Below are 12,775 nucleotides of genomic sequence, written 5' to 3' on the forward strand. Positions count from 1 at the left end.
TGATGTGGCAAACACCTTAATATTTACAGTGATGCCAGCCAACCACAGAGCTCACCTGTCCCAAGAAGTGATTCACTCAAATAATCCTGTGGAAAATGACTCATTGTTTGTACTAAACATTGCGAATGGTGTTGGGTCTCTGTGGGGGCTTCCCCAATGTGCTCATCATGAACACATTTGTTTTGATCTTAGGTTGAAAACTGTCTCAACAGGACATGAAAGGGTCTGATTTCTGCCCCCCCCCCCTTCATAGCTATTTTCTATTTGACATGTCTTTCTAAAAGTACACATGAATCCAGCAGGCCTGCCTGCTGCTAGTTTGGACTGTTGGGGACAGGATAGTCCAAGGTCAAAATCCCCAAACAACCCACACACAGTCACACACAAGCACCTTGTTTGCCCTGCAGTCCAAACAAATGTCTGCTCTGATGACACCTGCGATGAACAAGAGGACAAGAATTAGGACAAAGAAACAAGAAGACACCCACAAAGGTAAGCACCTAGCGGAAGAGCTTTTCTTTCTGCCCGCTGCACACCTTTGAGGCCAGCATTTCTTGTAGCCCACCTTAGGAAAACATCCGTGCCCCCACACGACGCTGAGCCTTGAGTTTCCTTCTGTCTTTAATCTTAGTGAAAAGAGCTTTTAACAAGACTGGGGAGGATGAGGGGATCTGCCAAAGCAGAACAAAGGCAGGGAGGAACTCAGAGAGATAGTAGCAGAGTGGAAGGCTCTGTAATTTATCACCTGTTGCCCTTGGGCGGCCCTGCACTCCACGCCCTGGGCTCTGAGTGAGTTTGTGTGTCTGAATGTGTATGGAAGTATGGAAAGGTGATGAATGAATAAGGAAAGAACAAGAAAACAGACATTCCTCATTCCTCTAAAACCTCAGAGGACATTGCTTTGAGCAATTATTTTCAGAGGAAAGTAGTCCTCTGCTTGCCAAAGATACTGCATTTATGCATAACTCCCTTTATTATGCATAATTTCCCAAAGAATTTGGCACTACATCTTTATCTACTGATTGCTTTGTCTTTTTTTTTTTTTTTTTGGCCAAAGAAATGGGGGTTTGTACAAGCAGAATGGCCCATATATATCAGTTTCCATAGCAGATATTTAAAAATACAACAGTGCAACATTACAAAATTAACAAAATGACCTAAAATTTTGAGGTCATGTTATACCACGTCATGTTGAGGCTTCAGTATCTAACCAGGTTATACTACATGTATCACCTCTGGAAAAATTCAGTCCTCAATTCTCTTTATCTTTGCCTGCCACCTTCTGGCATGTTGTTGTAATTACAGACAGTATATCCTTGATGTTTAATTTTAGACAATAACTGAGAGAGTTTTATTCTTTATTAAGATCATTCGGACTAGAGTAGCACTGCATTTTCTGAATAAATGCTGCTTTGTTTTTGGGTGAGACATATCTGGGCAAAGGTGGTGATATAAGGCTGCCTTCACGTTCTTTAAATCAGCATTTTCTTTTCACAACTCATAAAGATTTGTCATGAATATAAGTCAATTACTGACAAAATGAAATTAAAACTGTAGTAAAATAACCTTTGGTATGTTTTCTTTTCATTTGAAATTAACAGGAAGACATTTTAACAAGCTGAAGAAAACAAGTGCGAATTCATTGATAAATCAGCCAAATTTGATTGAATTTTCCATGCGATCGAAAAGGTTATTGTTTATGTATACGACATTAAATCCAAATACAAGGCGTGTACAAACCACAACATATCAGAATTTAATTATTCCAAAGAAACTTAAACTTTTTTTCGTTCAATTTTGTAGGGTTGGTCTTGTGAAACTCCAACATGGCCAACAACACCTGAACGCCACGCCAGACAACGAATGACGTAGCACGCAGTCGCTATATTTGGTTGTGATCGGAGCAAAGGAGGCAAGGAAGGGATCAAGGAAACCTCTAGCATCAAAGATAAACACCCTGAAGAGGTGTGGACCCAGCGAGCCCACGGCTGTCACAGTACCGAGAGAACATTAAAAAAGGCCCGTCTGAGTCCTCCATACAACAAGGGTCAACATGTCTGAGACATACGGTACGTTGCTCCGGGGCGGCACACTGTAATTTCATGCTTGCTAGCCGCTCCTAGCTCTGCTGCGATAGACTGGTTTTTAGCAACGCTGCTAGTTAGCTGGCTACATGGTTAGCTTAGGTAACCTGCCACCTCATCATGTCTGTGGGTTTTAGTGGTGATAACTAACGTTTGCTGTTGGCATTTTATTCAGAGAAACAGATGTGGCTTAAGCGCCTTTTTTTTTTTGTGTATTAACTGACACCTCTGTCATGCGATGGCGGAGTATATCGCTTCCTTTAACGGCCATTAACAGATGGTGATACATTCCCAGGTAAAAGTTGGCCAAACTTGAGACACAAAGCTTCAGTAACATGTTGATACATGAAGGATGTGTTTGCAGACGCCGAGGGAACCAGAGCTGGTTGAAACTGAAGCAGACTCGATGACCTTGCAAGCGGCAAGATTGTTTGTTTTTAGTCCTAGGTGTTGTGTATTTATACTTGAAAGGTAGCCATTAGCTACAGGGCCTGTTTGAGGAAGTCAGATAGCTGTGACTGATCGTTCCTGACTTACCTATCCAGCAGCTGTTACGTATGTAGTGATGTAAACCACGTGTGTTCACATCCTGAGAGTAACTTCACTTCTCTATTTACTTCAGACAATCTACTGTACAAATAAATGCTGGAAGAAGACATGGTTGAACCTGTCTGTGGGCATTATGACAGATTATGACAGATCACCAGTAATATTGACAGAAATTACTAATCCACATAAATGCATGTAAAAAGATTCTGCCTGATAGTATTGATAGCACAATTGATCAGACACCACAGGCCCAGTTGTTTTGAAATGGCACACCATCATCTTCTGCTGTCGGGCTCTCTCAAACACGCTCTTTCTGTCTGTTTCCACTTGTTTCCTTTCTCCATCATTCCTTGTATGAAACGTCATCCCAATGGGCAGTGTTTATGTTAATGTGCCTGTTCTAATGGTAGCTGTAATAGCCTTTTATTGATTTCTGTCTCAGTCTCCTGTGCTTTTGCTTCTCTGTAGGGCCAGTAGTGGAACTGATTAAAAGTATATGAATACCAGAGCTGAAAAAATAGTTGATTAATCTCAAATGACAGGATGTACTACTTTTCTCTGTGATATATAAAGGTTGACTAATTAGCTCACCTATCATCACCTTGGACCGTGGGTGATTATATTGGGCATTTTTCACAATTAGTTGCAGTCAGCAGAAAAGTCAATAATGAAAATAATTGTTAGTTGCAACCCTAGTGAATACAATAAATACATGGGCAGGTTAAATAGTTCCCAGATGAAATTCATTAAATTTTTCATTCATTGGGTCCTTTTTAAGCATGGCACTGTTTCAGTAGTTTATCTTGTATAGTTACAGAATGTGGTGTATATAAGAAAATATTACTAGGAACAGATAGTCAGAGTGATTCAGAAATAAAGCATTTCACTGAGCCTGCTTTGAAAATGCTTTGAAAAATTGTTTGACTGATTGTCCATACCCCCAAATATTCAGTTAACATATGTATGTGTGTGTGTGTGTGTGTGTGTGTGTGTGTGTGTGTGTATATATATACACATACACACACACACACACACACACACATACATATAGAGGTAGAAAAAGGTAGAAAAAAACATTATGTTGGTGTTTTTGCTTAATACATTGCTGAATTGATTACTCAATGATAAAAATAGCTGACAACTAAATTTCTTTTTTTTTCTTTTTGATCAAATTATTGATTCACTCATCCAGTGTATGAAAAGACAGTTGTGTTGCTTTGCATTGATTTTTGGCCATGGTTACACATGACATTTTTGTATCATTTTACAAGTGAAATTCAATCTAATGTCTCCAGTTTCCATATTTTCCCTCCGTCTCACCCTGTATTCTTTGAGTACAGATAAATATTCAGTAAGGAAACATCTCCTGTAACTTAAAGTGTAATCACCCTTTGCAATTTGTCAGTAGATTAGAGGACACACCAGACATAGCCCTTAGGTAGATCTGGGCCTGAGTGCGTTAAGTGTCGTCACAGTGTAAATGAATGCAGATAACAGTGTTAGTCTGTTCCCTCAGGGGTTATTTAATATTGATGTGAAAGAATACAATAGCCTGAAGGGCTCCAGTTGAGAGGGCAGCGATGCATTCCCGGCTCCTCATTGCTTTGGCATATTGACAGCTTGATTGTTGTATGTAGATCTCACATGGGAATAAGTGATGTCTGGGAAGACACTAAAAAGCTGAGGCAAGCTTTTAAAACAGAGCTGTTTGCCTTTGAATCTGTCAGTTCTGCTGCCATGGCCACTGACAATGTGTGGTGGAGATGTAACGCTGACTGCTGTCGCTGAAGGAAACTGCAAGTGCTTGTGGGCAATGCAGCTTTGCTTTGCCGTAGCTGTTCTGTTACGTGTGTGTGTGTGTGTGTGTGTGTGTGTGTATGTGTGTGTGTGTGTGTGTGTGTGTGTGTGTGTGTGTGTGTGTTTGTTGACCGGTGAAGGTGGCTCCAAAAGCACTAGCACAATTAGTTTAAATGTCACACAGGAACTAAAGATCACTGTCATCCGCCCCTTTTTTTTCTGAACTACTGTGTCTGTTGACCTTGTGTGGAGCTGAATATTCACAGGAAGTTCACCTGGGTGGTAATCTCAAAAGCAGTCACTAATCATTTTCCACGCCAGCACTTCTGGCTGCAGAGCTGGCGCTTAAGCTTAAACCGAAAATTGCACACTGCCTTCAAATTCCAACTGAAGCAGACTCTCAGGAGGAAAGGTGTAGTTTGCAATCATTATTTTCTCGCGCAGCCTTAGGAACACACCATCACTGTTGGATTTCCTGTTATTCTTTTACTACCTCTCTATGCATCAGTAACTAACACAGACTCACTTAGCATTCTCACACACATACACGTTTCATGTCCTCAGTCATCTCTTTGTCTCATGTCTCATGAATCTAGTCAGAACTGCAGTGCAGCCTACGTATTTAAATACCCGCTGCACTATCTTTGGTCACAGCACACAAAGGCCGTCTGTACTGGCCTTGCGTGTCAGGGGCACAAGTCGTTTTATATCATAGGCGTAGGTTGGGTTGAACTCTACAGAGCAAGGCCCAATGCTCCACAGCAATAACATCTGTGCAACCTGCTGGCTGTGGTCATTCAATCATTGCACAAGTCAGTTACCCTAAGCCATGTTTAATAACTCGAAGGCTCTGGCTTCGTTTGGATGACACATGTTATCATGTGCCATTGCTTCTTCAAGGCCTCAAACACAGTCATTTTCCACCTCAGACAAACAAGCATATTAAATTAGAATCACAAGTAGCATGTTGTCCTGATTACATGCAAGGCTTTGTGATTAGTAGGCTAATTTAAGGTTGTTGAATACTGTGAAAGTAGTGGCTCAATGGGATTAAGAGGAAATCTCAGGATTGTCTTTGAGGATGGAAGTGCAAAGAGCAGCAGACTCAGATTCTCCCCTGACGTGGGCGTTGCATTGATCTCTACCTCCTCTCCTCTGCTTACAGACTTCCTGTTTAAGTTCCTGGTGATTGGCAGTGCTGGGACGGGGAAATCCTGCCTCCTCCACCAGTTCATAGAGAACAAGTGTAAGTTTTCCCTCTGTAAAGTCACCTCAGGAGTATGCAAATACATAATTGTTACATGCACACACAGAAATGTACACGGTTATGTAATTGGTGCTGTTGATTTCCTGTGCTGTTTCATATCTCACACACATCAAACAAACCCCCTCTCTCTCTCTCTCTCTCTCTCTCTCTCCTGAGAGGTTACACTCTAAGTTCCTCCAGAGAAAGTTACTCATTGGCTCCCATGTGGAATCAAACTAAAGCGAATGGATGAATTGTGCCTGTCTAGATGCCTACAACTCTCAGTAGATAATTACCAAGTCAGTTGGGTACCGTGAAGAAACAATGCGTCATCTCAGCTGTAGGTTTTTATTTTTTTACATGACAGTTACAGTTTTCTGACTTACATCTAAACCTCTCCGACATTGTGTTAACAAAACTGAACATAATCTTCACAAAATCAGGATTTATTGTAGGGCTGTTGTATTGGATCACATTAAATTATATATGTGTATGCAATCAGCCTGTAATTAAGTGTATCAGTTAAAAAACATTTTACCGATCCATTAAAAAAACTGTAAAGATGTTAATAATGAAGCAGTAAGTAAGTGGGCTCTGAGGAAAACTTGTTTCTTATGTGCAGGTGGTCTATGCAATAAAATGATCAGTGTGATATTTGCTGGTGGTTGTCTAAAAATCCACAGTTTTGCTTTTAGGAGAAAACATAACAAACAAACATAACAACAATAACAGACACATACACACACTGGCAAACATGCTTGTATTTACTTGATAAAAGGTGTGTTAGGTCCCTGTGCTGGCAGAGGAAGAGAGGAATGGGAGGCAGGTTGACAGTGTTAATCTCATCTAGACTCTAATGTGGATACGATGTTTGAAGATAACAGCTCAAGTCTTTTAAACAAGCACAAAAAAACCCAACATATTATAGATTAGAAGTAAAGATTCCGGGAGCAGAGTTCAAACATCTCCTTTATAGTAGTGCACATCTGCTGGTTAAATAGAAAGGCACATCTTCAAACACTTCATCATCTTGTAAGAAAAAAATACATAATTGCATTACTACAAAAGTTGTGCAGCAGTTAGTTGTTCTGTCTTACTATTGCATCACGTTTCTTATTTTTCACCCTCTGCTCTCTGTGTTCCTGTTGCAGTCAAACAGGACTCCAACCACACCATCGGCGTGGAGTTTGGTTCCAGAGTGGTCAACGTTGGCGGAAAGACGGTCAAACTGCAGATCTGGGACACCGCTGGGCAGGAGCGATTCCGGTAACAGCCTGCAATATTTCCCACTAAGGGTTTGCCAAAGTTTTTAGAAATACAAGCTTAACATGAATTACTGAGCATACACGCTGTCTTTGGGCAACGTCCAGTTTCAAACAGTTACCCACAGTTGCATGGGGAGATGCTTAATTAAGTGCCTAACTAATGATAATAGTTAAAGGCAATGGACAGCTTCTCATTCATTTTTCCAAACCAAAACTCACTGGCTGATATTGACACTGTGAATGCATCATTTTAACCAAGATTTGTGCCTTTTCTCCATAGTTCTGTTACACGCAGCTACTACAGAGGAGCAGCTGGAGCACTCCTCGTCTATGATATTACCAGGTAAAACAATTCTTCCTTTTGTATAACAGAATTAACATTTACAAATAATTATTTTCTCTATATTGTTGGTGTATAGATACTAGCACATTACCTATATTGTCATACCACAGTATCTCCCAGACTTTACCTTTTTTCATTAAATGACAAAATAATCATTAAACTACTAAAAAGTACAACAACATTGTAGTTAGAGGAGCATACTAGTAGCTATTCACAGCAGTAATATTTTGAACTGCTGAAGTTGGATCTGGCTAAATTTGAAATTGAAATGTATTGAACCATGAAGCTTAACTGTAAAGAGTATTTCACTACTTGGTTTACTCACTTCATATTGTATACTATATAATTGTTTTTCTGTCTGTGTGGTTTGAAAAACTATATTGTGTCCATACCACCTCCAGAAATTGTACAATTTAAGGATTTAATGCTGAGACCCATACAGGGAGATAGAAACACCAGAACCCAATCACCAGCCTGTATTTCATAAGCTTTTGGGCTGCAATAGAGGGATTGTGAAATCAAGACGGAGTGAATGCAGTAATGCAGAGAGACAGGAATGTAATACAGTTTGTGTTTGTGGGAAGGCATGGTCTTTTGTAGAAGGGGGGTGGTGGAGTGCAGAGTGGCAGGAGCTCTAATATAGAGGCATCCTCTGGCAGGCAGCAGCAGTCAAGAAAGCAAAAGTCTATCACTGAAAGTGTCACCTGAGGGGGAAAAAGAAGTGAGAGTAGGGGGAGAAAACTGTGTGTGTGGGAGGGGGGGGCGGACACGAGGAGCAGATGGGGGAAAAAAAGAGAGTGAGTGGGAGATGGAGACACGTATCACTTCTCACAGGTGAAAAGGTTAGCAGGAAGATGGACAGGAAAGTAGCTGAAAGGAGAGAGTACGTGACCCAGATTGCAGCTGAGCCGCTTGGCCCCATCAGTGTGCGGATGAGGAGTTGTGTCATTCTTTGGCTGTTTGTGAAAGCAGCTGCTAAACATCTCTGTGCTCACTCTGCTGACCCACACCCTTCTGCTCACCTCACTGGCCTCATGTTACCGTGGACACCAGGGTCCTGTCTCCATGGTGAACAGTGGCGTCAACACAAAGAAGTCTCCATAAAAGTTGTGTGACTCCATCTATGCTGCTCAACGTGGCCTCACAAAAGGCAGTAACGAGAGAAACAGTGAAGTTAAAGGGCTTGAAGTTTAAAGGCTAATAACAAAATCTGCAAAACATTTGCGCAGTATTTATGAGCAAAATATTTTGTTTCTGCTTCAGCTTTCTTGTCCATTTTCACTCGGGAATTACTTTAATGAAGTCATTGTGAATTAAATGTATTGAAATATGTGATTTGAAACTAGCTCAACCACAGGAAATCTTTTTTCCTCTATTGCGATTTAACATTCAGCTAGCTTATGTATGTGGTATACAAAACTCTAAGATGATGGACCATCAGAATTTATTTTTTCAGTTCAATGAAACAGGATAAAGTGAGTAAACTGGTCACTGGTAAACTGTCAACTGTTTCCTTTACCCCCAACAGTAAACTGGCCATTGTGTCCCAATATGTGTCCATCTGTCCTGTCCTGTCTTACAGCCGGGAGACATATAATGCCCTGACCAACTGGCTGACAGATGCACGGACACTGGCAAGCCCCAACATTGTTATTATCCTGTGTGGCAACAAGAAAGACCTGGACGCAGACAGAGAGGTGACCTTCCTAGAGGCCTCACGCTTCGCTCAGGAGAACGGTAACTGATGTTACATTTTTTGTACACATTTCTGTCTGTATTATTTTGTCCACTTGCTTTTCATTAATGCTTCTGAATCCTGTCTTTTTCTCCTCTCTTTTTTTTTTTTTTTATTGTTTCTTGGTTTTTTTGTGTTTTTTTTTTTTTTGGTATAAAGAGCTAATGTTTCTAGAGACCAGTGCTCTGACAGGGGAGAATGTCGAGGAGGGTTTTCTGAAGTGCGCTCGCACCATCCTCAACAAGATAGATTCAGGTACACTTCATTTCTTTGTTGATGACGGTGGGTGTTTGTGTGAGAGAATGCAAACGTTTGTACTTATGATATTTGTCTGCGTATGTCTGCATCGCTGACATCTCATTGTGGTTTGTTTCAAAGGTGAGTTGGACCCAGAGAGGATGGGTTCAGGTATCCAGTATGGAGATGCTTCGTTGAGGCAGCTGCGACAGCCGAGAGGCACCACCACACAGAATAAGCAGCAGTGTAATTGCTAGGGATCGGGGCCCCACCCTCACCTCAGCCCACAGGCCCAAACAGACAGGACATCCCCTACAGGTCAGTGGTGTGTCCTCAACTTAGGCTGTATTTCAGGCTTTACCTGAAATCTCTTTCTTTGTTTTTTTTTTTTTGTTTGTTTTTTTTTCCAATTGCCTCAATATTGATGTGGGCCTGTCAGTGATCAGCTTCTCGTCTCCCTTCTCTCCCCACATCTCAGCTCCAGGTGTTTTTTGGTGTGTGTGACCTTTCTCTCTGCAGTCTCACACACCTTGGATCACCTGGATGAGTGGTCGTGTAGATCACTGCAACCCCTGACCCCTGACCTCTGGTAACAGTCTCTACTTCTTACCTAAGGGGGTCAGCTTTGCACCTGCGTCTGGACAGGGAAACCCCTCAGTGTGAACGCACCGGGATCATAAAGAAGAGGAATCCTCTTCTTCAAAAATCAATTTCTCAGTTACTCACCAGACAAGTGAAGGGTTGTGTGTATGGGCTGCCCTACTGTTGTTTTATCTATGCTTTTTCATTCTGGTTTTAGTAGAACCTACATGCTTCCTGCGTTTGCACGTCATTGTTTGTAAATTATTATTGATTAAATATTTTGTTCCTCGTTCAGGCTATCTGGATGGGATCCATGATTAGTTTGGTCAGCATTTTAATATTCATGAAGGCGCCCTTTGGTATTTAGCTTTTTATCATCCATTGTTTGACTGAACTTCCCATAAATTCAGCCTATTTTTGATAGTGACTAGGTGATAAACAGTCTAAACGTGACCTCTTATACGTTATATGAAGTCAGCTTAAGCAGATTTTGGGTTATAATTGTTTCATCAAAATTTAAAGCAGAAGCTATTGAAATCTTACAAAGGTTTCTGCAGTTGTTCCATGAATGATTCTCGACTGATCCGAAAATTGAAGCAGCTACTCAGCAGATTTAACTGTATTTTAGATTTTAAAAGTCAGACGAGCCCAAATGTAGAACCCAGGACTTTAAGTCACTTTGAAATGTTTGTTACAGCAAGTCTTATACATTTTTGGTTTGCCTTAAAATGCACTGTTACGATGTCGAGTATTGGCCTTAGTAATATACTTGATACTGTGGATCTACAGTATATTATTCTGAGTCATCATGTCTCTGAACTGTCAAAGGGAATGATCCAGTCACTCCACTCTACATCCACATAGACAAGGTTGAAAGCACAAAAAAGAGAAATGTTGCTCTTTATTTTACTCCAAAGGCCCCAAAGTCTGTAGATGTGTATTATCCGATTCACACCATGTCCAAGTCCCTGTGTCTCTGCTCCTATCACAGTGAAAGATTAAGAAAAGGTCAACAATCTTTGCAAAATTAACAATGTTTTTGACTCCTCCTGCTGGGCTTTTTTCTCCATGACCTCCCTTTGATTCATCCTGCTCTACATGCACATACTGCATAAGGGACGTCACAGGAAACCACAGTTGGTTTTGCCTCAGTGCCATGTTTGGGAAACTTTCATGCCGCCCACCCAGTTCCCTCATAGAGGCTTGACATTGTTTGATCATGCAAGGCTGTGTCTTGATAAAAGTCAGGATTCTGTTTTTAAACTTCCAAGTAGGTTTCACTTCTGTTTCTCAAGCACAGAAGTAGCTCTGCTGCGAAATGTTAGCGAGTTTGTCGAGCCAACCCAGATGTTTTGTCCTTAGAGCAGACCCTGTGTTGTCCTAGAGAGAAACAGGGAATTTCCACTGAAACATGGTTTCCTCTCTTCATACAATCCTGACAGCCTTGTGGTGCTGCTGGGGGAGAATGAGTTTGCAAGTTAATAACCAAAACTCCCCACCCTGCTGTTGAGTCAAAGGCACTGCCTCTGTCTGAACCACTGAGAGAGCAGGTCATACTGGCCCAGCCGAGAGGAGATCAAAACAAACTGCCTGCAAACCTATTTCTCATGTCTTCTCCTCAAATGTTAGCATATGGCCTCCCAGACAAACCATATGTGTTTAAGCTCGAGTGAGCCAGCACACTCAGGGGAGAGACATGGCGAGTTGTGCAAACATGAGATAGTATAGGATATCACAAGGCAGATGGTCAAAAAAATGTTTTCATAAAATATTGGCATTGTGTGATAGTTTGTCTCCTTCTGCAAGTGCACTTTTACTTTTGAATTTTCATTTTTGTTCTGTTTATATGCTGTAACTATAGAATTGTACATTTTATTTTACTTGAACTGTATACTGTAATAAAGATTTTATTGTAGATGTTTTAATTTCTTACTAAATAACAACTGAGATTCTTAATTCGATGTCCTCGTTTCCGCTGTCACGAGGCAAGACTGTTGTCTGAAGTTTGATTTGTTTGTTGCACACTTGCTGACGTGGAGGTAACGATGAAAGGATGTTGACTTCCGGAGCTGTAGGAGGCCATCAGCAGTGACTCTGATCACTCATAGTCACAAGCTCTGTCATCATCTGTATTCAGTAATCAGGTCATCTCAATGGGTGAATCATGATGAACCAGAGTGAGCTTGCATTCATTTGTATGCATTTATTGTACAGTTCATACAAATAGCCATATGGTAAGCATTATTTCCTCACATCTTCTACTTTGGATTCAATCGTATGATGAAGACAGTCGAACTCAGCTGTTGTTTAGTAACTAATGTTGTATAATCAACCTTAATACTACTGTACATCTCAAGTAACCTACGCTGTAAATAAGATTTGTCTATTGAGGGTGAGTGTTGCTCATTGATTGTAATGATTATGCAATTCCCAGTAAACTGCTTGTTTTTTCAGTTGATGCCTTTCACTTGTCTTCTGGATGTTGATGTTTATATGTGTCTCTTCTCTAAGCTGCTGCAGGTTCCTGTCGTCTTTTTGCTCGAGGTAGTTAAAGAGCATCTAATCTTGAATATTGGGAATCTCACGTGCTTCTCTCCTGTGTGCACAAATGTGAGCAACAACTTATTACACATCAGGTCTATAGCCCTGCTGTGTTAACAGACCCTTCAATTTTATACCTAAATCCATGCACATCATTCATTTGCCTTATCTTCCATTCTTATTCCTCTCAAAGTCAGTCAGGGTGAGGTTAGGATATCAGGACTCCTATGATGAAGAGTAAATGCCCTCCTTGTCCACTTGTCTGGATTTATGTTCCTAGGTCGATGGAGTAACATCTAGAGTGGTTTAATGTAGCTGAAGTGGATATATTGACTGATTTATTGATCCAGGACAGGCTCTTGGAGTGACCTCATAACCAAATTGCATAATTTATTG

The 12,775-nt window shown here is 40.9% G+C and overlaps 1 protein-coding gene across 2 annotated transcripts; it reads left to right on the plus strand.

The window, feature by feature from the left end:
- Window positions 1-364: 364 nt before the first annotated feature.
- Window positions 365-12,291, plus strand: rab4b (RAB4B, member RAS oncogene family). 2 transcript variants are annotated; one of them, XM_071495939.1, is made up of 9 exons: window positions 365-492; window positions 1,804-2,069; window positions 5,596-5,676; window positions 6,828-6,942; window positions 7,222-7,284; window positions 8,867-9,021; window positions 9,179-9,274; window positions 9,398-9,574; window positions 9,735-12,291. In XM_071495939.1, exons 2-8 carry the CDS (start codon window positions 2,054-2,056, stop codon window positions 9,511-9,513), a joined length of 642 nt encoding a protein of 213 aa, XP_071352040.1. In that variant the 5' UTR covers window positions 365-492; window positions 1,804-2,053; the 3' UTR covers window positions 9,514-9,574; window positions 9,735-12,291. The 2 variants fall into 2 exon arrangements, with proteins under 2 accessions (XP_071352040.1, XP_071352039.1); XM_071495938.1 differs by lacking the exon at window positions 1,804-2,069 and having other exon boundaries at window positions 408-492; window positions 9,735-9,962.
- The last annotated feature ends 484 nt before the right edge of the window (window positions 12,292-12,775 follow it).

This window comes from Trachinotus anak, unplaced genomic scaffold, assembly GCF_046630095.1.
Source record: "Trachinotus anak isolate AG129_WGS33_773 ecotype Australia unplaced genomic scaffold, CSIRO_AGI_Tana_v1 ptg000014l, whole genome shotgun sequence".
Taxonomy (NCBI): domain Eukaryota; kingdom Metazoa; phylum Chordata; class Actinopteri; order Carangiformes; family Carangidae; genus Trachinotus; species Trachinotus anak.